Raw genomic sequence first — 27,241 nt, 5'->3', positions numbered from 1 at the left:
TTAACTTTAATAAAGAGGCAAATTGGGTGGGGTGTAAAATTAACATTACATCCAGTCCCATCAGTTTCCCGATGGGCAGTTTAGATTAAAATTGACTTTGTGGTTTCATCTCGGTTGAAACAATTAAGAACTTATTGTTTTGGCTTGCACCAAGCTATTTGCTGCAGTTTAGAAATGTAGTCAGGAGCCTAACTGTAAAATGTTCTTATTTGTTCTCAAGATGTGGGGTGATACTGTCTAGGCTGTATTTATTTATTGTCTGTCCCTAATTGTTCTGATTAAGTGGTGTTGGACCTCCTGTTGAAATAAAAGTGGGAACTTTAATCGCATGCAGCTTCCTTTAGGCTCAGGTGATATCAGGAGCCTGTGTCTGTCCGGGAGGCTGGGCTGGGTGAGCTGTTCTTTCGTTTGAAGTAAAAGATGTGTCACAGAAAAGCATTCGGCCTGCTGATTTCACTCACTGTATCCAGTTCACCTTGTCAATCACCGTTTCCCAAAAACTATCCAGCAAGATAAATATAAAAACAACCAGAGATTGGTGGCCTGACAACATCTTATTTTGGTATGTGATACAGTGTGCCACAGCAGAAGAGTTAGCACAGCTGTGATTCAGTTTGGAATCTCAACCTTGCTATTTGAGAAGGTACAGAATGGATTCTAGTCACTTTTAGTCATCTTTTTCCCCCTCCTCCCAAATAGAATTAGATGATTTGTCAATCTTTAGTGGTCTTATGCACCAAGCTCAAAAGTGACATTAACTCGCAAACCTAGAACAGTAAATTGGAACCCCGATGTGCTGCACCATCAAATTATAAAAAGCAAATTCAAGTTTGTTTTCTGCATTCGATGAACAACTCATCTTAACTGTGTTGTCATGTGGAAATGCAGGGCAATGGCCAGAATCCTCTCAGGTTGGGAGATTTGGAGGGGTATCACCTGAGAACCAGCTCAGAGTGAGTCACATGATGTGATTTCAAACACCTTACAGTCAAACCTAAAGAATGTTATTAGTCACTTTACAGGAACCTCTTAGTATATGAGGGTGCATGGAGTGGAAGAGAACTGAAAAAAAATCAAATAAGTGTAGAGAGAAGGAATCTAAGTGCTCAAAAGGTTGATTGCTTAAATTTCATTATGTTTAAGGAATTACCAATTGGTTTTACAGTAATTGTCCTTTCTATTCTTTTCTGCAAGTATCGAAGTTCGCTTTGCAGCTGCCACTTGTGCGAAGAACATTCTTGCAACACAGTCAGGTCACCAGTTCTTGGAACTGAGTAAAAATGACCCCAATGGTCCTGATCCTATGCTAATGTATTTACAGCCATTCCGAACAGCTAGAAGAAAGGTAACCATCCTTCAACCCTGTGAACTTTGTCATTCTTATGTACAAGTTGAACGATAGTTTTATTACTGTGCTTTGTCTTACCTGAAGCTACATCATTTTGATGCACATATGATAACCAGCAACTAACAGATTAAAAACAGGAATAGGAAGTGTTAATTGAAGTTCAATTGACAATGGCCTTGTATAGTACCGTCCTACAGACCAGGAAAGCTCCAGATTCAGTCAGTGGACTGTAACAATGGCTGATGAGTGCTTTGAGTCAACCAGTGCTCTTCCCATTCCTGTGCTGAGGAGGGAAGTCAGCCACATTCCTGATTGTTATGTGATGGCCCCTCTAGGGATATTAGAAATTTAAGCATAGTCAGAGGTCATTTCAGGACTTTACTACTTTACCTGAGCTTCCTACTTTAATATAATTTCCTTGCTCTTTTACATATCCTTAAATGCTTCAAGTTTTTAATCTATCTCTATCTAAAATTATCTGATTGATTTGGTTTCAATAGCTAGTTGTAATGTTTTCCATATTTTAATAACACTTCGCTTTAAAAAAAATGGCTGACCCTTTTTGGTACTAATCCTAAATTTATGTTTTCTCTCATCATTTTGCGAAGTGGAAACAGTCTCCTACTGGTTATCTTTTAAATCCTTCCATAATTTTGAACATTTCTGTTCTCCGCTTCCTTAACTCTTCCTGCTCCAGAAATTGTCCTAATTTTTCATCATAACTTTATCCTCAATTCTTTAGCATTATTTCAATGATTCTATGTTTTACATTTTCTCCAGTTGTAATATCCTTTTTATAATGGGGTAAACAAGGATGCACACAGCACTCCAGTGTTGTAAGCACTGTGTAACAATCCCCATAGAGACCAATAACCTCAATAGAAATTAATTCCCAAACGATCCCAATGGAAGGAACTGATGGACAAGATTTCACTATTTAAAATTTTTACTGTAATAGTCAAACCCAAAATCAGCATAAAATTAAGCATATATTAACAGACAAATGATATTTCAATATTAACAATGAATTTCGCTGTAAATAGCCAATGCAACAAGACAATGCGCACAAATGTCCCAGCGTCACTCCCAGCACATATATAGCACTACATGCGGTCTCAGTCCTTTAAACTCTGCCTCTTGTATGTAAGGTCTCTTACTTTTCTCATTCACTGGATTTGGTCTTTGAGTCACTTTCACTGTCAGCTTTATTCCATCTGAGTTCCTTGGATACAATTAACACCAATAGGGCGCTCCTGCCAAACCACCTTAGCTAGGTTCGCAAAAGTTTCGATGGCACCAGGTTCCCAGAAACTCTTTTATCTGAACCCTTTAACGAACTCCATTAAACGGCATGGTTGACTCTGGCAAAACTGAAGCAGTATCAGTGGAATTCTCCAATTTATGATTCCTGCTTTAACCCTGTCTTCAGCTTTCTACCCTTTTTAATGATATTACACAACTCATTGTAAAAGAGCCTTATCTCTTCTCCCCTGTGTTCTCTGCAGCAGAACAAGCTGAAACATGATACTGCAAATTAGTTCCGATTTGTCTTTTTTCGTGACGTAGCTTTCATTTCCAGAGCAACTTCAAGTCACCAGGTCACTTCTCAAAAATGATCTCACAGCCAGGAAACTGAATTATTCTCCCTTTCCAGAATTCTCTTAGTTTGACTTTATCCAGGTGATGCCACAAAAATACAGGCTTTTTGCAAACTGTAGAGTTCATTACAACTGATTCATCCTCTAGCTTTTATATCCATGGCCCTAATATATGTGACCGATTTCTATAACCTATTTGCTGCTTTGTCTTTTTTCCACCTATAGTCCTAGTCTATATATGTATCTCTACCTCCAGTCCACTGAAAAGTTTACTATTTATGGTGTATTTTTATTCCTTGTTCTCTTCCCTAAGCCTGTTGCTTCACATTTGGCTTTGTTGAGCTGCATTTGCCACACATCTACTCACACCCTGGGCTGTATTTAGTGACTGCAGCAGCCAATCGGGTCTGGCGGTTTTGGGACTGCAGGAAGCCCGGGACAAAGACCAATCATGGAGGCCCTGGAACCCAGCTAAGTGGAGCGGCCTCATCAGGACCAGTACAAGTGGGAGCAAAGGGGGGTTGGTGTGGAGGGTGGGGGGGGTGTCTTCCTGCGGGGGGAAGCCCTTGCATTGGTGGGGCCCTCTGTTGGACACAGGATGCCCAAACAGGAGATCCCCCACCCTAAGCAGGGCCACCACAGGGTGTGGACCATCGTGCCTTTTTTTAATATATTCTTTCGTGGGATGTGGGCATTTCTTGCCTATCCCTAATTGCAATTGAACTGAGTGACTTGCTAGACCATTTCAGAGAGCAGTTAAGAGTCAGCCATATTGCTGTGAGTCTGGAGTCACATTTAGACCAGACTAAGTAAGGATGACGGATTTTCTTCCCTAAAGGGCTTTGGTGAGCCAGATGGATTTTTACTGATAGCTGTCATGGTCACCATTACAGAGCCTAGCTTTATATTCCAGATTTATTAATTGAATTTAAATTCCACCAGCTGCTGTGTAGAGATTTGAACTTCACGTCCCCAGGGCTTTGGCCTGAGCCTTTGGATTACTACTACGCTACCATCTCCCATTGAGGGATGAGGGAAAGCTATTAGTGTCATGAGACAATAGCCCAAAACAACAAATTCCACCTTTTCGCAAAATATGTTCAGTCTCAAGGTTTTTTATTCTTATTCAGCCACTCCCTCAAATTTTTAATCAATTATGCCTTAAATTTTCCAACTCTCTGCCTCCCTGGATAGTCTGCTCTATATTTTCATCATCCTCTGCATAAAATGGTTGAATCTAAACTGTCCTTCCTCTGAACTTCATCCTGTGTTCCTTACTTCTGAAATATGTAGCAGTCTTTAACACTATCTGTTTACTTGACCTTTTCTGCGTTGCATCCAGTGCCTGGGCGTACTCGATGTAATATAGAAATCAAAAGACAATTGAGTAAGGTAACATGCAAGGTACTTTTGAACCATTGGTTTTAAAACTAAACTGTTTTGAATCTGTGATTTCCTGGCTTCAGATTCACGAGTCGCCAGTAGACAATAGTTCAAGTCCTTCTGAAAATCTTGACGATGGTTGTTTGTGGATACCTCAGTGTGGAAACCATGACACATGGCTGAAAACTCTGACCTGTGCATTGCTGGACAGTGGAGGTGTGAGAAGTGAAGTTCTGCAGTTAATAAAGCCAATGTGTGAGGTAATTTGGAATCCATTTAAGCTACAGAATGATGCAGATTATTTGTTGTTATGCCTTTGCATGAAAATCTAATTTGCATATATTAGTGAAACAAGGTAATGAAGAATAGAACACCCAGAACTATATTTATCTGTGACTAACTTCTGGGTAGAAATTAAATCAGTGACAAGCCATATTTATATAGTGCCCTTAATGTAATAAAAGTTAAAAGCAAAATTATACACTAAGCCACATAGGGTGATATTAGGGCAGATTGCCAAAAGCTTGGTCAAAGAGGTGGGTTTTAAGGAGTCTCTTAAAGGAGGAAAGAGAGGCGGAGAGGTTTAGGGAGAAAATTTCCAAGCTTAAGGACTAGGCAGCCGTTGTTCACATTCAGTTATTTCATAGATGCTCAGTGACATTGCTCCTATTTTATAAGAATTCATTATAGTTACAGAGAAGCCAAGAAATGGCAACCTACTTTAGGGCATTAGGATGCAATTGAGAATTAATATTTTTATGATCCTGTTAGGGTCCATTAATTTAGAAAATAATTTTGAACACCGAGCGATTAACTGACAGAATTACACCACAAGATTAAACGTTTTTAGACAAAAACAAACTTTATCGTACATATAAGTTAAACATAGCAAACACCACTAACTTAAGACTATAGCTTATAAAGACTTATGCTAAAAACTCAGTTCTACTTTTTATTTCTTCACCCAACCCTGCCCCCCACCTGCCAACCGTTCCCATATCTTACAAAATCTTGAAATTCATTCACTTCTCCTGGGACCAACCCAAAGGCATGCCACAGCCCACCGGAATTTACTTTACTTCTCTTTCCCCAAGACACAAGATTTATGGGATCCTTACAATTTTCTTTAACGACCTTGTGACTGCGGTCTCCAGTTCCTGGCTTTGGACATATATAGCCTGCTTTTTCCCAGTCTGCTCCTACAGCTTCTGTATAGCTTTTCTCAAGCTAACTATTCAAGCTGACAGTTTTCTGCCATAAGGCTCTGTGAAGATCACTGTAGATTTCTTCCTCTAGCTTCAAACTAGGAAATCTCACAGCTCCTTTCCCCCTCACAAACTCCAAATTGAGCTCAAGTCCCCGCCGGCATGCTGTGTGGTGAACGATAAAGTTAGTATTTTCTTTGCTTAAATACAGGCCTGACGAACATTCATTTCTTTTGGTTTTCCCCACTAAGTGAGTTGCAGCCTACACAAGACCAGATCTGCAACTGCCTGTACCTGTTCCCAAACTGAATTGCTTGCTTCTGTCAGCAAACACACACAGATAAATTAAACAAAAGCACTTTCTTACCAAGACTGCACCCTGAGTCACTACATCGATGGTGATGTGGCAAGTTTTGGGGTGTCCTCAAACAGAAATGTAAATTAATTATTTTACCTTCAACATTCTGTAACCCATTTGAATGATTTTGATTTCTAATGGATGTAATTACCCTCTCTTCAGACTCTCTGACTTCATTACAAGCTTAGAAATGGATCATTCATCGTTAAAGGTTTCTCACTATCAACTCTGAGCTTGCAAGATAAACACAGGCTACATTTTACGTGTAATAAATCCAGGCTTGCTTGAATTGCATTTACATCAGAGTTGTTTTTATCACTTTCTCAACCAGATGCCTTTGTTTTTCTACATTTAAAACTTTAATTCCTAAAGCTAGAAGTTATATTATAGTTACATCATAAAACATGAATTATGTACTAGTTACTTGCAACAATATTTTGAAAGCTTTAATTGCCACGGAATTCTGAGTTTTTTAAACTTGTGTGTAGATTTAATCTTGGTACACTGTAAGCTTAAAGTTGCAATTGACTTATTTGCTACTGTTGACTAATTTGCTTCATCAGGTGAAGACTGACTTCTGCCAGATGATCCTTCCATACTTGATCCATGATATTCTCCTTAATGACAAGGATAGCTCCTGGCAGGTGTTGTTATCTAACCAAATTCGAGGGTTTTTTAATGCATGCTGTAGAATGGGATCAAGCTCCAGCCGATCCACCACACCAGCCATTGTTGACTCAGGTAATTGATTATACATTTGTCCACTGTAACGATATTTCAACAAGTATTCGGATATTGAATGTTGTACATAAATTTGCTTAAAAATGAACAATTTAAAATCAAATTTGTAAAGTGAGAATGCAAGTGTAAAACCTAAAATGACTGACACACTTAGTTCAGTGCCAGCCCAAATGCCCTCTACGTAATGCCTCCAGTACCAAAAGATCTGGGATGAGGAACCCAACAAAATGAGATGTTGGACCTGCCCTCCACCAGTCTGTGTGACACTGTGATTTTTGAATTAGTCTCTGTAGCAATGAGCTTTGGGTTTGCTTCTGCCCTTCACCATTCCAGCACTTAACAATGGGGAGCTATTACTACAACTAAGATGACCAACATGGAATGGGAAAAAGTAGCAATGCTATTGGGGCAAATTTTCATTCGAGAGTAAGGTACCTGATGCCCGGAACATTTCCAGGTACTGACCCCGCAGAGCAGTTTTCAAAGTGACAGCCACTAATTGGCCCGGAGGCGAGTTCGGCGTCCAGTTAGGACGTGGGAGCTGGATTTGGAGGAATAGTTTAAAAGGCAAACAACAGCCATGATTAGCTTGCGATTGCCTTTGCAAATTGGTGAGCTGGGAGAGCCGAGGGCCAGTAGTGGTTTGGGCAGGCAGCCCCACCTTTTTCTGATGCCTCACTTGAGACCCCATTCAAGGCTGTGGCAGAAAGGACAGCTGTATTCTTCCATCCAATGGAAGAAGAACTACTGCGAGCCAGATGACCAAGGAGGCGTGGCTACAGGTGGCCTCACGCTGTGCTCAAGAATTTTTCGGATCCTCTATGTTCCCGCCAGCCATTTGAAAATTGCTGTTGATCCCCGTACACCTAACAAGCTCAACATATAATGAATTGGACATGTGCAGGTTGCCTGCTCCCCCCTTCTGTCCTCTCTTTGAAAATCTAATGCATCATTGGGCATTGCGAACCAGTGACACCTTCTAATTGTGTGATTTTCCGTGCCCACCTGCACCTAAACTTGCTTCCACGGGCAATTGAAAATTCACCCCAGTGACCCAGCACCAAGTTCTCCCCTTCAGTTATAGCTAAAATAGCATTGACCAGTTAGATCTGGGATTTTCGTCGTCATTGGATAAATCAGGGTTGGGTCTCAACCACTGATACTCGTCATCATCAAGGATATACGATTAAAAGATGGGCTTGTATCTTTTGAGTGGCTGCATTTCTTATTACAATGGTAAACTGGTTGTGTCTGCTGCTGGTACATTTTAGTTGCTGCGAAAACTACCGCAGCTTAAGTAAAAGTATGAGGATGTTGTTTGATTTTATATACGTTTGGTGAACAAAGTACAATGCTTTTTTGTTGACCCATTTTTTATTTTGATAGAAACAGACAGCCTTCCCCATGGACATATGGATAAAATATCTCGGCGCACCATGCTGGCAGTGGTCGATTACTTACGAAAACAAAAAAGGTCTCAACATGTATTAGTTCTGTCTTTTTAAAATTAAAATCACATTACAGGTCAGTCAGCATCTAAAGAAGAAAAATAGTTCAGCTAATGTATAACTTCATTAGGGGGGAAGTGCAGGAGTGGGCACGCCGCCATTTGATGTGGGCGGGCCAATTAAGTCAGGAGTTCTGCCCAACATCATCCGCGTCATTTTACGCATCGGCAAGCGGGCCCCCCACCGCTCGCTGAGCTAAAGATCCTGGCCCAGAATTCTGTTTCCTTTTGTATTGTGATGAAGGGTTGCATCTAAAATATTATCCACACCCTCTCAGACCCTTACTGACATGAATCACTACAGGATAATGATTTGGTTTAACGTTGCCTTCAATGTTTGCACTTATTTGTGGAGTTAAATATGATCTATTTGGTTTATTTTAAGTTTAGACATTTGAAATTAAGCATACACAAAAAAACTGTTATATCAATTTGTTATCTGCATCTTTCTCATTCTAGACACCAGCTGAGCACTGCATGGGATGACAACTTCTGGTTGGATCTGAACTACTTGGAGGTTGCTTTGACAGCCCAGTCATGTGCAGCTCACTTTACAGCCTTGCTATGTGCAGAAATCTACGCAGATAAAATCAGATCTGAAGAGGAGGAATTGAAACGGTACCAGCTGGAACTGTAGCAAATAATTACAAGTCTTTATCTGATATGAACAGAAATGTGCCCATGACCAAAGCAACACATTTTTGTCTTCAGAAAGAGAATGGTATCAACTTCTTTAATTCTGTCAGCTCACATAAGGGATTAAAACCAGCTTCAATCAGAGGAATGTCCCAACTTGATACAATTGACCAGTATTAGTTGGTTTGTCTAAGACTGGTACCTGAGGGATGATGTAAAATATTCAATTGAAAATATTCTGTGATCAAAATATATGTATGATTGGCAGCTTTTTATTTTGTCAGTCATTTAAATTCAACTAGGTCCAAGTCCCTTTTTTGAGGGTAAGTCATCACGTCGTATAGTGAACCTGTTGGTGCTCATGTATTTTTCCTACTATACATGACAGACAGTAAAACCCTAAAACAAAAACAGAATTACCTGGAAAAACTCAGCAGGTCTGGCAGCATCGGTGGAGAAGAAATCAGTTAACGTTTCGAGCCTTCACGACCCTTCGGCAGAACTGAAGCATAGTATACTGATAAAACCCTAATGTGGTAAAAGAATAAACAGTTGCTTTTGAAGCTGCCTGAAGTCTCCTTTAGCTATTTGCATTGATTAAAAACTGTGGGAGACCATCTAAAGTGTCTCATGGTCAGCATCATTCAACTGCTTATACATCTAACTGAAAGTGAGTAGAACTTTTAATAAAACTGGTAGCTGAAACAAGCTGAAGAGGGATCCACTTTTTTCCCTGATATCTGGGCAGGTAACTGCGCTTCCTGGGAAAGGGAGAGCTAGGAGTCACTTATGAGAGTTATCTGAAACATGGGCCCTGATATTTGCCATGACACCCATTCAGAGCAGTGGGAGGATTTATGAAGTTACTTCATACACAGAAGTATAAGTTTTTTAGAACACCCTCCAGTTTTAGCTTTTTTCCTCCAAGTCTCCCACCGATCAGCCAATGCTGATCGACAGTTTGGCTGTCTGTTTGGCAGCCAAGCCTACAGCAGAAGGATGCAACGGAAGAGCAGGCAGATCTTGGGGGCTGGTGGGATGATGACAGAGGAAGATGCAAGATTATGGATGCAGGGAAGGCAGAGTAGTCAGGGGGTGCTCAACGTGGGTGGAGACTGGGGGGGCTTTACAAGTAAGCTTGTTCAACCTAGGTGAAATGCTCCTGTTCCTCCAGAGCTCTACAGATGCACATGTTATGGATCCTGTCCTCCTTGCCTCCTTTTACCTGCCGGATTTTCAGAGACCAGGGAAATCTGGACAACATGAGTTTAAAAATAGAAAGCTTTTAAGTGGAGGCATGCAGCCTTCATAAAAGCTTTCAACAATTGATCAGACTGCTGGGAGTGTTTTGGTCACCCTCCCCCCACCTTAAAACCTGAAGTAGGCAGGTTGAGCTCGGTTTTGAAATTATGACTTCCCAGCCAATCCAAACCCCATCTTTTATGGAGACTAAAATTACCCCCATGGAAGCCAGAAATGCTAAGAGTAAAGTAACCTCAAAATGTAACAACTGCTGCAAAATTGTATGAAAATTATTTATGTACAATTGGTAAATAATTATAGGGGACACGGGTAGCAAGATACTGCAGCAATGAAACCTAAGTCGAAATAACCATGTTCCTGATATTGTTAGGAGTTCATACAAAGCGGCACGCAGCCTAAAGTTTGATGAGACCAGCCAAGAGCTAACAATCTCCAGCATGAGCAACAAAAGCAAAGAAGAAACAGGGATCGGTTTACAGGTAAAGGACTAAAATTGATTTTTAAATGTCTCCTTAAAACGTTTATCTTCCCTTCCCATATCTGCAATAAACTCTCTAAGAAAGGAAATGAATAGTCTGTATTCAGCCATTCATATTAAACACCTGAATATACGAGTGATAGATTGGTGCTTGAACAAATGTCCAAAAAATAAGCAAATAAGAATTCACGATACCTCTGTTTATCAGTCAGTCACAGCTATTAGATCCCAGTAATGGAAACTAATCCATACTGAGGCTTGCATTTGACCACAGTCATACTGTCCCATGGATGTGACTAAAGTTTAGTGATAGATAATCTTCTCACACTGAATTTCAAGTTACAATTTTTAAAAAAATGTTAAACTAACTGCTGCACAAGAAATATAAAGTTTATTCTTTGGCATTATAACACATAAACCAGTCTTTTAAAAAGGGAGAAAGGGATAGACCAAGCCTTTTCTGGCCAGTCAGCCTAACTTCAGCGGTGGACAAATTATTGGAAAACATTCTGAGACAGTATTAATCATCATTTAGAAAGGCATGGATTGATCAAGGACAGTCAGCATGAATTTGTTAAGGAAGGGTCTTGTCTGACTCACTTGATTTAATTTTTGAGGAAGTAGCAAGGAAGGTTGATGAGGCTAGTGTGTTTGATGTAGTCTACATTGATTTTAGCAAGGCTTTTGATAAGGCCCCACATGGGGGACAGATCAGGAAAATAGAAATCCATGGGATCTAAGAAAAACTGGCAAATTGGACACAAAGTTGGCTCAGTCGCAGGAGCAAATGGTCGAAGGCTGTTTTTGTGACCGGAAGGCTGTTTCCAGTGGAGCTCCACAGGGCTCAATACTATGATTTAACCAGTTGTACAGAACATGATTAAGAAGTTGTAGATGATACAACAATTGGGTTTGTAGTAGATAGTGAGGAAGAAAACTGTAGACAATGGACTGGTCAGTTGAGAAGAAAAGTGCAAATGGAATTCAATCCAGGGAAGTGTGAGGTAATGCATTTGAGGAGGCCAAACAGAACAAAGAAATACACAATAAATGGTAGGATATTGAGGAGTATAGAGGAATAGAGGCACCTTGGAGTACACATCCACAGATCACCAAATGTACCAGGACAGATAGATAAAGTGGTTAAGAAGGCAATGGGGATACTTTATTAGCCAACGCATAGAATATAAGAGCAGGAAGTTAATGCTGGAACTTTATAAAACACTTGTTAGGCTGCCCCATACAGTTTTGGTCACCACATTACAGGAAGGATGTGATTGCACTAGAGAGGATGCAGAGGAGATTTACGACAATGTTGCCAGAAAAGGAGAATTTTAGCTTTCAGGAAAGATTAGATTAGCCAAGGTTATTTTCTTTGGAACAAAGGAGGTTGAAGGGAGATTTAATTGAAGTGTATAAAATTGAGAGACTTAGAGTGGATAGGGAGAACCTATTTCCCTATGCAGAGAGGTCAGTAACCAGGGCATATAGATTTAAAATAGTTGGTAACAGGATTAAAGGGGAGTTGAGAAGAATTTTTTTCCATTGGTGGTGAAGGTCTGTGCCGGAAAGGCTGGTAGAGGCAGAAACACTTGTCACATTTAAGAAGTACATGCAAATACGCTTGAAGTGCCATAATCTACAAGGCTATGGACCAAGAGCTGGAAAGTGGAATTAGGCTGGATAGCAATTTTTTAGTTAGCATAAGCATGATGGGCCAAATGGCCTCTTATGCTGTAAATTTCTGATTCTTTCAATTAACTATATTAATTGGATACTTGTAATAATTTCATATCACAACCTATCATTGAAGCTTATTTGTGATAACTGAGTTATTGATATAAAAATTTTGTGTTAGAATCAAAATGAATGGTACAGCACAAAAGGCCATTTGGTCCAGCATGTCAGTGCCAGCTCTCTGCAAGAGCATCTCAGCTAATGCTCAGTGCCTTACCTTTTCCCCATAGCCCTGCAAATCTGTTCTCTTCAGTAATTATCCAATTCCCTTTTGAAAGCCATGATTGAATCTGTCCCACCACACTCAGGCAGTGCATTCCTGATCCTGACCAAATAAGGTTTTTTCATCTCTGGTTCTTTTGCCAATCACTTTAAATTGGTGTTATCTCAACCTTTCGACCAATGGGAACAGTTCCTCCTTATCTGCTGTGTCCAGACCCCTCATGATTTTGGTCACCTCTATCAAATATCTCAACCTTCTCTTCTCTAAGGAGAACATTCCCAGCTTTGCCAATCTATCCTCATAACTGAAGCTTCTCAATCCTAGGACTATTTTTTTCTGTACACCCTCCAATGCTGTCACATCCTCCCTAAAGTGTGGTGCCCAGAATTGGACACAATACTCCACTTGAGGCCAAAAATCCTTGAGGGCCAATAGGAGTAGGAATGTCCCTGCCAGCCCAAGAAGGAAACCTTGGACATCCATTGCCCAGCGCTTCCTTCTCCCTCTCTGACCAGGATTCCTGTCTCTGAGCACTTAACTCATGCAGGAAGTCACAGAGGATACCATACAATAGTTGCCTGCCATGATTTGGTTATTTTGCTACCTCAGTTGATTGAGGTAAGGTGCCTCTGGAGAGTATATTTTTAGTGACAATTAAAGAGAGTTGGTCTAGCGCAGATTTTAATCTCTATTGCAGTGATTGAGCATCAAATAGAGTCATAGAGGTCTACAGCACAGAAAAAGTGAAGTTGCTATGAGGTACCATATGTGTAGCAATGAAAACTATAGGTTTTTGAATATAAGCCCAGTTTATGAAAATCTGGATAATCTATCCTATGCAATAAGCACATCTCCGCTTGTAGTTCAGAGGACAAGCTGCACTGAATTTTGTAATAGGAGCCTCTTACCTAATCTGAAGGTTACTGGCAGATGAAAAGTTTGTTTTATGAATGTATTTCAGTCCATTGCAGAGTTTTACTTGGAGCCGGTGTACTTGGTCACCGCCTTTGTCCCTTCTGACGCAGCATGCTTGGCCAGTTCCCTGGGCAGCAGCAGGTGCATGGCAGTCTGGATCTCCCAGGAGCTGATGGTGCTGTGCCTGTTGTAATGGGCCAGGCGGGAAGCCTCACTCGCGATGTGCTCGAAAATACCATTCATGAACGAGTTCACTTGGAAGGGGGTTAAAATTCCTTAAGTAGCAGCAGCTGTCAGGGTTGAACGGAAAGTTGCGGTCATAGCAATTAACAGTGACTTAATTGTTTACAATGGACATGCAGCCAGGTGACTTCCTTTGATGTCGAAGCGTTGGTGGTCATGCAGCAGAAGGTGCACTAAAGGAGGGTAGCTCTATTTGGGGTTGAAAATTGGCAATCAAATTGGCCTGGCACCTCAGATCCCTTGTACCTAGCTACAAATCAGGAAGGAGTTTAGTATCGGGGAAAATGAAAGTAAGTAAAACATAAATACCTCATTTTGTAAAGACTAACCAAGATTTTGGACTCCTGAATTTGCTGTATTATTGGAAAACCAGAGGGCTCCAAGTGGTAGCATTGTTATAACAGAGAAAGTGAGGGCTGTAAAAGTTTGTGATGTTATTCATGATTAAATTAACGTGTTCTAACAGGAGCTCCTAATTGATGTGTACAGAAGTATAGGAGAACCTGATAGTTTGTATGGCTGTGGTGGAGGGAAGATGTTACATCCACTTGCCAGGTAAAAACCAAAGTTAAATATACTTCATATTTTACTCTGTGACAGTACTGGTTTTGTTGAGATTTGTATTTTTCTCCAAATTTTTTCCGCATCTATTCACCTGTAAACCTCAGCTGTTTTTTTTTTACAATTTCATGGGTATTGACAGCTTTTATGATCCTGTTAGGGACTGTTAACATTTAAGAAGAAATCTAAATAACTCATTTTAACCAATAGAACTATGCGACAAGATTTCACTGTTTTTGTAATAAAACAAACGTTATTGTGTATAAAAGAATTAATTAAAACAAGCACTATTAACTTAACAACATGGCTTATAGCTGGTTATGCACTCAGGTTTACTTCCTACTTCCCCCAAGAATTCTCCTATAAGACACATTAATCTTGAAGTTATTTACTTCTGTAGGGACCATAGTGTGCCACAGTCCTCTGGAGAATTTTCCTCAGCTCCAGCTATCTCCAGAGGTAAAACTTTCATTTACCCCCCTCTTGACTGTGGAGACCTTAGTCTCTTAGAGTCATAGAGTTATACAGCACAGAATCAGTCCCTTCAGCCCATCGTGTCCACGCCGGCCATCAAGCACCTAAATATTCAAATCCGATTTTCCAGCACTTGGCCCGTAGCCCTGTATGCTATGGCGTTTCAAGTGCTCAAAGTTTTGGTTACTTTTCTGATACTTCCAAGCTAATCTGCTGGTTACTTTCTTTTGCAATAAGTCACTGTGAGGCCTACTGTAGATTCTCTCACTGGATTCAAACTGGGCAATCTTCGAGCTTCAGATCCTCACAAGACTCAAACTGAGATTGTGCCTCACACATTCCATGCAGTCAATGTTGAAGTTAGTGTTTTACTATGCTTACAGTACAGGTCTGTCTGTAACTTATTTTGGTTAACTCCTCTCCATTAGCTGCAAACCACACAAGGTCCAATCTGTGACTAAAAACCGCTCCCAGCAAACACCCAGATAAATTGAAACCAGAGAGCCTTCCTAAGCTCCACCCATCTCCATAACAATGACGCCTGCTCTGGACACTCCTCAACCAGACCTTTCGGTTAATTACCCCTCATTTACAATTACTTCTTTGTTCTGATGAAGTACACGGATTTTAAAACATTTCAGGGTTTAGTGAAGACATCTCTTTGGACTGCACTTCTTTGCAAGCAGTGTAGACATCACGTCTCCAGTTCTCCAGCTAAGCCTGCCTGCTGTTTTGTAACTCTATCTCTTCTGTTCTGACTCCATTAGACACACATGGGTAACCTTTTGAACTGCCATTTCTGTAGGTGTTCTGGCAATCACTAAGCCCAAAATTTTAATTGCTTTACCTTCACAACAATAACTTTCCCAGAACTAAATATTACCTCTAAAATACTAACATGAACCATGAAGTAGATATTCACAAGATAGCCCTCTAATGGCCAATCCTTTGTGTGCAACACTTTGGCAGTAATTGTTACCAAGATATTTATCTGTGCTGGGGAATGTGATGCATCTAGTGACCTCACTGCATTGAGAAGTAGCAGGAGTATGTCCTTGTCAGTGAATTCACTGAGTATTCCAACTCATCAAAAGGAGGGAAGTGTTGTCTGTGGTGTTGGGCAGTTCACAGGGCATAATCCTGCTACTTCTCAATGCAGTGAGGTTACTAGATGCATCTACCTACACACGACAAAAGAGATGTGCCTAACAGTGGAGAGGTTGTGGTGTTACAGAGCTTTGCTATACACTTCGGAAAAACCTCCTCACCACATTAGATCTCCATATAGCACTAACAGTGGCTTGAAAGTTATCACACATAACTTTTTCTGTCCAACTCCTCCTGGAACTGATAACCTGGAGTGTTAACCAATTGATTATCCATAGCAATTACAAAAAGGCAACAAAAGCATTATTTGGCAAGATAATGCAATATCACAAGAACAGAAGCGGAAATTAGAAAAAAATTGTATACACAGGTGGTTTAAATATGGAATTTTACAGTGAAACTGAGATAATTAGATAGATGCTTGAAAAGGATGAGTTTTAAACGATATGGGGAGCAAGCAGGGAGGTAGGTTTAGATCATTAAATGCCTGGAGAAAACACCAGATTATCTGTTTCTGAGTTGTAATATTCTGTGATTCTAGAAGCATCAAAATGGAAGTCGGTTGTGTGAAAGGAAAACCAGGAACATTTGCATTTATATACGGGTTATCCTGCACATGAAGATTATTTTAGAGAAATTGGATACAAAAATTAGATAATTTGGCATTAAACAAGCAGTAATGTTTAATTTTAGCAGAAGGCAGCCATAATTTGTTTGATTCCAATGTGGCTTCAGTGCAGGCAGGTCCACGGTAGACATGATCTTCCCCCTACACCAACTTCAAGAGAAGCACATAGACTAGCAAACACCACACTACCTTACTTTTGTGGTTCTCACAAAAACATTTGACACCGTGAGCAGAATGGTCCTCTACCAGGTACTAGAGAAAATCAGCTGTTCTTTCAAGTTTTTCAGTTTCATATGATCCTTTCATGATAACATGCATTGCATCATTCAGTTTGATGGCACCACATCTAACAGTTTGTGATCAAGAATGGGGGGGAACAGGGCTGTGTCTTAGCCCTTATTCTGTATCGTTTTCTCTGTTCTGCTGACCTATGCTTTCCCTGCTGACGCGGAAGGAGCACATGATCAGATGGGAAACTCCTCCACCTAGCAAGACTAAAAACCAAGACAAAAGTGCGACATATCCTGATCAGAGAACCTCTGTATGCCGATAATGCTGCACTAGTTGCCTAGGCAGAAGACCAGCTCCAAAGGCTTATAGAATGTCTGTTTCATGCCTGTCATGTTTTCCCTCACCATCAGCGTCAAGAAAACTGTAGTTATGGTAAAAGGGTGTTGTCTGCACCCGTGATCAGACTCAACAACACATCTCTGGAAACAGCAAATTCGCTACCTTGAATCAACGGTGACAGGCAACCTTTCTCTTGACGAAGAGCTCAGCACAGGCATTGGAAAGGTAGCCACCAACTTCGGCTGACTAACAAAGCGGGCATGGAAAGACAACAAACTGACCTGCAGGACCAAAATGCTCATCTTTAAGGCCTGTACCCTCAGCACATTACTTTATGGCAGCAAAGCCTGGACAACTTGAACCTACCAAGAAAAAAGGCTCAATAACTTCCATCTCCAGTGTCTACGATGCGTCCTCGACATCACATGGAAAGACAAAGTCACCAATGAAGCAGTCCTTTCTATGGGCAAACATGCTTTCTAGGAATGCTTCCTTCATGACTTTGCCTTTCTATGTGATGCCGAGCATGCTAGTGCTAATCAACAAAGACGGTTTCGCTGACTTGGGCATGTGCACAGGGCGGAAGCTGGTTTCATTCGCAAGGATATGCTAAACGGGGAGGTAGCCCATACCAGGAGACCAGGGCACCCAAAACTCCGATTCAAGGATTCTGTCAAAAGAGACATGATAGTCCTCAACGTCGATCATGACAAGTGGGGAAACTCTAGCTAACAATTGATGTAGATGGCAACACCAGCTGTGGGTAGGAATTAGCCACCATGATGATGTTTGGTGTAAGAATTTCCAAAACACACACCAGCCCTACAATTGAGGCGCCAGCAGAGGGCCACACCAAAGGCAAGGGACAACTTTCATTGTGACAGACTTTGCCTTTCCTGAATCGGCTTGTTCATCCATCAAAAGAAGAGAAGCAGATGATCTCATCTGACCTCACCAAAGGCCTGAGGCTGTGTTCCCATCATTTTGTGCTGATGGAAAAATGCCAATCATGCATACAGGTTATTTTAGAGAAATTAAGTACAAAAAATAGATAATTTGTCATTAAACAGGCTGCAATATTTAATGTTAGGAGAAGGCAACCCTAATTTGTTTGATTCCTTTTGATGAGCTAATATTTTGATTTTTACCTTTACACAGAATTCGGACATATGAGCATGAAGTGCTATGGGACAAAGCTCTTGTAACATATGACATTGAAATGAATCTCCCTGTCTCTACACGCCAAGCTGGTATTGTCCAGGTAGTGTTGCTGTCTTAAGTCCTAAAACTTATTTATGTACTGTATTATAAACTGTATTATAAAGGGGGAGACGGTGGCGTAGTGGTAATGTCGCTGGAGAGACAATCCAGAGACCCAGGCTAATGCTCTGGGGACATGGGTTCAAATTCCACCATGACAGCTGATGGAATTTGAATTCAGTTAATAAATCTGGAATATAAAGCTAGGCTCAGTGATGGTGACCATGAAATTATCATCAGTTGTCCTAAAAACCCATCTGGTTGACTAATGTCCTTTAAGGAAGTGTCATGAATACAAAAGTGTATATAATGTTATTGGAAATTATTTTAAATTGGACTTGTAGTAGGGTCTGTGTCTGTGTCTGTGGATGTGAGTGTGTGTGTCTTAATTGGATTATAGCTGGCTAATCTGGGTGTTTTGATGTATAGAAGTTTGGAAATATTAAACATTAAGGTAAAGGGGACATTTGCATTTTGTTGAATAAACCATTCAAAGACTGGGGGTGAAATCTTGCACCTAGCTAGGAGACACCAAGCAATATCTTTATATTACTAATAAAATTGGTACTATGAAAGAGGTTTTATTGTTAGAAGAGGTGGAGTGCAAAGGGCCTGGTGATACAATGAGAATTTGCATTCAAAGGGAAGGCTAGGTATATACAGAAAAAAGTTTTATGTGTGTAAATCAGAGGCATGTAAGAGGCACATAAGCAGCCTGTAAGCCCTACAACTGTCTGCAAAGGAAACAAATTGAAAGGAGCCTCGTTTTGAATTCGTAAGATAAAATGTGCTTTGCTTGGTATCTGTTTAAAGTTTATGGGTTATTGTTGACTTGGTGAAAATTTACCTAAGAGTGATTAATTTGGGGATTTGTTTAAAAGTTATTGTGGTAGTAATTTGTAGACATGTGTATGTGTTTAATTCCTTGTTAAATTAATAAATGTTTAATTTAATTTACATAAAAACCTCTGGAGACTTGGCAGTTTCATTTCTGAATTCAGAGCTGCATCTCAAACATACTAATTGAAAATATAGGTTATGACAGTTGTTTAAAGTTTCCCTCTGGGATTTTAAATAACTCGGCTTTTACCAACTGCTGTGTCATAACAGGAAGGAAATCTGCCATCCTGACCTGGTCTGGCCTACATGTGACTCCAGACCCATGGCAATGTGGTTGCCCTCTCAAATGTCCTACCAAGATCAGTTCAAGGGCAATTAGGGATGGGCAATAAATGCTGGCCTTGCCTGGTATTGGTTTCTCAATATTGTGGGACTCTGAAGATTTTTTATTCAGTAAGCCTGCGGAAAATGTTAGAGACCATAATGTGGCCTGTCAGCCTGCGGTTTTGGATGATGATTGACTGCCAGTGTGTTACACCAGCTTTTTGAGCATGCTGCTGTTTACCCTCCAGCCTGCACAATTAAAAAAAAGTGGTGCCATATTAAATCTGGGAACAGTAGTAGCATCACAGAAGAGAGAGAGTGAAATCAAGAGCAGCACCCTTGCCATTTAAAATTGTTAAGTGTTATGATCATCTTTTTTCAGCTTCTCCCATTTTACCTGGGAATGCCACAATGCTGGTTGATCGCCCTTCTTCTAATCATTACAGTCACTTACTCCTCTTCCAATCCTGCTGCGTTTAAGTCTCTCACCACCACATCTTTCCATCTGGTCTTAGGTCTTCCTCTTCTCCTCCTTCCTGGCAGTCCCATCTCCATCACTTGCCTGACCACATATTTTCTCTTTCTCTCCACAACAGATGACCATACCATTTCAATCTCTTTTCAGCTACCTTCTTTGATGCTCTACAATCTTTATTGACTCCTGATCTGCTAGGTTCTGATCCTGTCCTTTCTCACTACTCCACACATCCATCTCAGCATTCATATCTTATTAGTGTCCAGTCATTGTTCCTCTCTTCTTGATGTTACCCAAGTTTCTGTACTGTATGACAAGGCTAGTCTCACAGCTGTCTTGTAGTAAAATGTAAAATATTGCTATCTATGAAAGTTTATTTGTGCTTCATGTTACATTGTCAGTAGAGGGACCACAGCCTGAAGGAATTTTTTTTTGTTTTGAAGAAACTTGAGGTCTTTAGTATACTGGTTGCACTGAAGCAGTATCCTAAAGAAGGTACAAAACTCTGATAACAAAACAAATCAAAATAGCCAGATTGGGGGACACGGTGGCATAGTTGCTGGACTCATAATCCAGAGACCCAGCCAATGCTCTGGGGACATGGGTTCAAATCCCACCATGGCAGCTAGTGGAATTTGAGTTCAGTTAACAAATCTGGAATATATAGCTAGGCTCAGAGACGGTGACCATGAAACTATCATCGATTATCATAAAAACCCATCTGGTTCACTAATGTCCTTTAGGGAAGGAAATCTGGCATCCTTACATGGTTTGGCCTACATGTAACTCCAGATCCACAGAAATGTGGCTGACTCTTAACTGCTCTCCGAAATGGCCTAGCAAGCCACTCAATTCAAAGGCAATTAGGGATGGGCAACAAATGTTCGCTGGTGATGCCCACATCCCATGAAAGAATAAAGAAGAAAGAAAGCTCCTAGCCTCATGTCGGGACCTGGCGGAAGTCCTGACGCGCTGACCTATGTGGGCATTTGAACTTTCAACAGGCAATTCACCTGCTCCCCAGACCCTCTGCGAAAATCTCAGACTCTGAGCTAGTGTTGTAGACTTTGGACACTTCCTTGGGACTTACCTGAATCCAGGAAACATTAGACAAAGAAAACCAAGCCTAACTCCTGGGTAATTACAGAACTGCCCCCCCCCCCCCCCCCCCCCCGCCCCCCAAATCACTCACGCTGACACCCTTGACTCCCACTTCAACCCCCAATTGCCACCCTCCTGACATCCCAACTACACTCCCTGACTACCCCCCCTGAATATGCTAATAGCTTCCCACCACCCAGCTACCCCCTGACCAGACATGACTACCCCCCAACCCAACTACCTCCTGACCCGATCTGACTAGCCTCTAACCTGACTACCCCTCCTGACTTGACCTGACTAGCCCTGACCCACACACCCGCCTGCCATCCCACCCACCTGCACAATACTAGATCTAAAATATCTTTATCCCGAGTTGGCTCCACAACATTTTGCTCCAGGAAACTGTCATTAAAGCATTCTACAAACTCATCTTCCAGACCATCTTTGCCATTTTGAGTGGTCTAGTCCATATTAAGATTAAAGTCCCCACAACTATTATGTTGCCTTTGTTGCAAGCTACAATAAATTCTTATTTAATGCTCTGTCCAATGATATAACTACTGCTAGGGGGGTTATAAACTACTCCCACCAGAGTTTTCTGACCCATGTTATTCTTAATCTCGACCCATACTGATTCTACTCCCATTTTCAGACTCAAGAAATTCCACCATCCTTTATTATCAGGGCTACCACTCCTCCTTTTCCATTCTGCCTGCCTTTTCGAAATGTTGTATACCCAACCTTGGCCTTTGTGTAACCGTGTCTCTGTAAAGGTGATTAGATGAAATCCATTTATTTCTATTTGCGCACGTAGTTGGGGAGGTGGTGGCATAGTGTTATTGTCACTGGCCTAGTATTCCAGAGACCCAGGGTAATGGTCTGGGGACCTGGGTTCGAATCAGATGGTGAAATTTGAATTCAATAAAAATCTGGAATTAAAAGTCTGATGATGACCATGAAACCATTGCTGATTGTCATAAAACCCCATCTGGTTCTTTTTTTTAAAAATTCATTCACGGGATGTGGGTTTCACTGGCTGGGCCAGCATTTGTTGCCCATCACTAGTTGCCCTTGAGAAGGTGGTGGTGAGCTGCCTTCTTGAACCGCTGCAGTCCACGTGGTGTCCTTTAGGGAAGGAAATTTGCTGTCCTTACCTGGTCTGGCCTACATGTGACTTCAGACCCACAGCAATGTGGTTGACTCTTTTGACTTGTGTTTGACTCTGAACAAGGGCAATTAGGGATGGGCAATAAATGCTGGCCTACATCCTACAAATGAACAAAATAACCTTTTGCGGATGCTCCACACATTCAGAAAAAGTGACTTCAGTTTTATTTGTTTACAACTGTTCCCTGCATGGACCCTACTCTCTGATGCACAATTACCATTAAGTTCTCTGTCCCTTCCTTCCCACTGATATATTGCTGAAAAAAGACATGTTGCCGAAGCTTTTCATCTTGCACTCATCAGGACAATCGCAGGAATATCAAATATAAAGGGAACAACAATTTATATTTCATGAGAAGAGAGTGCTGAGCCAACCTGTCTGGTTTGAATTTAAACAAACTTAGCAATTAACTGTCAGTCATCAGTTAGCTGGTGCATTTGCCATGGCAATGCCTCTACCAATCAGAGTCCATTTGCCAACCGACTAACACTCTCTTCTCATGAAGTCTAAACTATTGTTTGCTTTATATTTGGCATCCTTGTGATTGTCCTGATGAGTGCAAGACAAAAAGCTTCGACAACATGTGCCTTTTTACAACAATGCCCAAGTTCTATGCTATCAGACAACTATTCATATTGATATACTTTTCTATTGCCCCAGCTTTTATCTTTGGATTTCTAAAGCTCCTTTCAATCAAATCCTTCTCTCCCTTCATTAGTTTGAAGACACTTTTCCCTGCCCTGACCATACTTGCTGGTGCGTGTTTGCACCCTACTTGTCACATTCTGGTTACCATTACCTGTATCACTATCCCCCACTATTGCCCGGTCCTTTCCCACCCCCACTATTTAGTTTAAAGGCCCCTCTACAGCTCTAGTAAATACGACTTGCCAGCACAGTTCAGATGAAGACCATGCCAATGGTATGGCTCCCTCTTTCCTCATTACTGGTGTCAGTGCCCCATGAAGTTGAAGCTTACTTTATCTTTCTCTTTTCACCTTAGATCATCTTCACTTCCTGTATAATTTATTTGTACCTTTATAACCTCACTACCGAGTCTTTATATCACTTAACCTGAAAACTGCTTAATAAAACAGCTCTCTGGTCCATTAACTCACTTTCTGCAATTGACATTTCTGTTGATTCTTTCTCCCTTTTTCTATTATTTCCAACTATCCTAGAATACCAAATTTTAGTTTTCAGTTCTGATGAAAGGTGCATGCTCGCTCGCTCTTCTCTTTAAAAATATTGACTAACCTGTCGTGTATTTCCAGTATTTTCTGTTTGTACGTCATATTTTCAGTTTTCTTTCACTTATTAAAAACATTGGGAATGGACGGATGGTGGCCATTTTGCAAATCTTGCGTGCAATTAAGTGTTTATCTATTTGTCTTTAACTTACTCAAATAGTTTGATGAAATCAAAAGTTGATTTGCATTTGTTGATTGTAGGCATTACAGAACTTTGGACTATGCCACATTCTCACTACATATCTGAAGGGACTTGAAGCTGAAAATGCAGAATGGTGTGAGGAATTACAGGAAATCCGTTTCCAAGCAGCCTGGAGAAACATGCAATGGGATCATGTCTCCCCATGCAGGTAAATATAAAGTTTCCTGCTTCAAATAAAATGAATCGTGCTCAACTTTTTTGTGAATGTGTTAGTTTACTGTATTGAATATAACTTCTCAGGCCTGAAGTTTGAATCTGGAATTCAATGCCTGAAGGTAAAATCAATCAGTGCTTACAAAGGAAATTGGAGAAGCACCTGAAGGGAAATAAATTGCAGGGTTACGGTGAAAGGGTGAGGAAGTGGGACTAGCTGAGTTGCTCTTGCAAAGCTGAACAAGCTCATGGCGACAAACAGCCTCCATCAGTGCTGTAAACATTCTACCCTATTATCTAAAGCTTAAAATATTTTCAGAATTATTTTGGTAACTTGTGTACCTACTTCTGTTGTAAAGCAAACACCAACTGCAACTTATCACAACAACTCGTATTTATGTGGCGTCATTAACGGAATAAAACATCCCAAAGCACTTAACAACAACAGCCTGTTATTACCTGGACAGTACTCTAAACCCCTAGTTATATACTCTATTCTTCGTAAGGTGACCTTCATGCTTCATCAATTTAAAAGACCTGAAGAAACAAACCCTTTACCTTTGCTTCAATATACTCTTGTTGAATTACACTTTATACATTGTAGTTATGGAGTTGTACAGGTACTTGGAATCGATCATTTTTGATTTCCTAAATGGCCATTTTATGTTGTTTACTCCCAGAGATGAGACTTCAGGACCCGGGTATCATGAATCTGTGTACAATGCATTACAATCTCTGAAAGACCAAGAATTTTCTTCTTTCCATGAGGTTATAAAGTTTGCCAGGTAACTTTGCAATCACTGCTGATGATTCTTTGACACTTTAATCCACCTTTGGCTAACTCGGAAACAAAGTTTTCCTTTTTATTATTACTGAAACTGCTCTGCTAGTCTTTACTGATACTGAAATTTACTGCAATTTACCTTAATTTTCTTTCTCATGTTAATTGTATTTCAGGCAAGTCTTCAAACTCTGAGACCTTTTATTTGTTTATTTTTATTGATGAATGATGTCTTCCAGCATTTTTGTGTTTCTATCTCAGATTTCCAACATCTGGAGTATTTTGCTTTAATGTTATGATGTGTTCTATATTCGTTTACATTCAGCATGGATGTGAGAATGATGTTGAATTACAATTTATTGTGCCAACAGGGTGAAAGAAGTTGAAGAATTATGCAAAGGGAGCTTAGAATCGGTTTACTCTCTGTATCCTACGTTGTGCAGATTGCAGATACTTGGAGAACTAGAAACCATTGGGCAGCTGTTGTCCAGGTACCAGCTAATGTTTTGTTAGCATTTATACCGGACTAAGTTATATTTATTCTTTGTGTTTGGAGCATTCTGAGACATTTCTGAGGTATCTTTGCTTAAATTGCTGGAATGTCAGATGAGGACAGCATCAGACTTGGCTGTATCCCTCTAGAGTTAAATACCCCACCATCACTCATGTTTACAGTTCACCTCAGATAGCTGCTTAGGTGTATGGTACTGAGGCTGCGTGGTGCTTGTTGAACCGCAGACCAGCAAGGGGTCAGCATCTGCTGATCGGGAGTGGTGCGGACGAAATGGGTAAGAAAAATTAGCAAAAAATATTCCGGTCTGAGCTGATGAGAATCATATTCTATGCTTAGTTTTAAATTTCAACAGGATGTTATGTTCGTTTTCAGATCTGCGACAGATGATGCATTGAATGAGGTCCACAGAAAATGGCAGCAACAACTTCAACTTCTCAAGGACAGTGACTTTACCTTCCAGGAACCTATCTTAGCCATGAGAACGGTTATTCAGGAGATGCTTATCAAAAAGGAAATAGATGACCAAAGGAAGAATTTCATTAAAGATGCTCTGACTGAGCATTTACTTCAAATGGCAAAATTAGCGCGAGCAGCAAGAAATTCTCAGGTTTGGCATCTTTTTAAAAGTTATTTACTGTGGAAACCAAGTAGTGTTTCTACTTGTAAAATATTAGGCTGTTCAGGCAAGAATGCATTAGCTATATTTTAAAATACAAAGCAATATATGTTTGTCTGCAAAACTTTGATCTTTATCACTGCATTCATATTACTGCGTTAGTGCACTTATCACTGAACTCATACTCGTGTCATCTATAAAATCACCTATTTCCACTTGTGTAACACTGCTCGACTTTGCCCCTATCTCAGCTCATCTGCTGCTGAAATCCTCATCTATGCCTTCATTACCCTTAGCCAACTCTTCCATTGCACTCTTCGCTGAACCCCCCACATTCCACCCTACATAAACTTGAGGTCACCCAAAACTCTGCCTGTGTCTTAACTCGCAGCAAGTCCCATTCCCCTATCACCCATGTGCTTACTGACCTACATTGGCTCCCAGTCAAGCAACAACTTAATTTTAAAAATCTCATCCTTGTTTTCAAATCCCTCCATGACCTTGTCCCTCCCTATCCCTGAAATCTCTTCCAACCCCACAATCCTCTGAGATATCTGAGCAGCTCTAATTCTGGCCTCTAATCATAATTAATCGGCCATTGATGGCTGTGCCTGCAGTTGCCTAGGCCCCAAGCTCTTGAATTCCCTCCCTACACCTTTCTGCTTCTACCTCACTTGCCTCCTTTAAGACACTTCTTAAAACTCTACCTCATTGACCAAGCTTTTGGTCATTTGACCTAACATCTCCTTATGCAGCTTGGAGTCATACTTTGTTTCGTTATGCTCCTGTGAAGTGCCTTGGGATGTTTCATTACGTTGAAGGCACTACATAAATGTAAGTCGTTTATTCTAGAATATAATATGATAAGAAAGCTGATGTCTCCCTTGCTTATACTTTAGGTTCCTTCTCAATGCAGTTACACTGAATATTTTCAGTTTGTATGTATTTATAAAATGCATTGTTTGATTACAGCTGGCAGAGAAAGCCATCTTCCAGATCAAACAACACAATCCAGTCGGATTTGGCATTTCCACCTGGCAACTAGAAGAAGCCCAGGTCTTTTGGGATAAACAGGAACAAAGTCTTTCTCTTGATGTTCTCAAGCAGATGATTGGCAAATTAGAGGTATGTTCATTGATCTCAAATTACCCAAGCAAAGAACAGTGTCAAATGTTTTCTTGCACAATTAGTAAAAATAAGGGGTTGGGGCGGGGAATGCGTGGGTGATGGTTGTGAAGCCAATAGGTTGCTGTGACTGCAATATGTTTGGTAAATGCACAGAAACATAGAATATTAGCAGTGCAGTGCAGATGATTAATGTTCTTATATGTACTTATAATTTACAGGACATTTTGCTAATTGTATAGAGGAAGCTGTATTTCAATATGCAATTTTAGTATAATACTTAAAACAGGTGCTAACTTTCAGTATGGCAAAAGAAAATCACTTTTGGAAACAGAAAAACAGTCTTATCTTTGTTGCTTTCTGCAAACGAGTTGTGGATTAGAAGTGGATAAAGTTCTGTTTCTTGGCCTGTATCAAAGCTGTTCTAAACTGAGTAGGAACTCAGAAAAGTGGTATT

The 27,241-nt window shown here is 40.5% G+C and overlaps 1 protein-coding gene across 4 annotated transcripts in view; it reads left to right on the top strand.

Moving 5' to 3' along the window:
• The window catches only part of atm (ATM serine/threonine kinase), a 173,695-nt gene that overhangs the window by 99,227 nt on the left and 47,227 nt on the right, over nucleotides 1-27,241 (top strand). For 3 of the 4 annotated variants that reach the window (XM_078545491.1, XM_078545493.1, XM_078545492.1), the window contains 13 exons: nucleotides 1,195-1,345; nucleotides 4,413-4,589; nucleotides 6,456-6,633; nucleotides 8,020-8,107; nucleotides 8,600-8,758; nucleotides 10,410-10,518; nucleotides 14,102-14,190; nucleotides 18,134-18,236; nucleotides 23,595-23,743; nucleotides 24,429-24,533; nucleotides 24,901-25,020; nucleotides 25,416-25,650; nucleotides 26,632-26,784. In XM_078545491.1, coding sequence (XP_078401617.1) covers nucleotides 1,195-1,345; nucleotides 4,413-4,589; nucleotides 6,456-6,633; nucleotides 8,020-8,107; nucleotides 8,600-8,758; nucleotides 10,410-10,518; nucleotides 14,102-14,190; nucleotides 18,134-18,236; nucleotides 23,595-23,743; nucleotides 24,429-24,533; nucleotides 24,901-25,020; nucleotides 25,416-25,650; nucleotides 26,632-26,784 — 1,816 coding nt within the window. Of the gene's footprint in view, nucleotides 1-1,194; nucleotides 1,346-4,412; nucleotides 4,590-6,455; nucleotides 6,634-8,019; nucleotides 8,108-8,599; nucleotides 8,862-10,409; nucleotides 10,519-14,101; nucleotides 14,191-18,133; nucleotides 18,237-23,594; nucleotides 23,744-24,428; nucleotides 24,534-24,900; nucleotides 25,021-25,415; nucleotides 25,651-26,631; nucleotides 26,785-27,241 lie in introns of those variants that run through there. The other variant, XR_013577109.1, reaches the window with a different exon arrangement.

Source organism: Cetorhinus maximus, chromosome 7, assembly GCF_964194155.1.
Source record: "Cetorhinus maximus chromosome 7, sCetMax3.hap1.1, whole genome shotgun sequence".
Taxonomy (NCBI): domain Eukaryota; kingdom Metazoa; phylum Chordata; class Chondrichthyes; order Lamniformes; family Cetorhinidae; genus Cetorhinus; species Cetorhinus maximus.
Note: the sequence above shows the minus strand (reverse complement) of the source record. Positions and strands in the feature narration are given on the sequence as shown.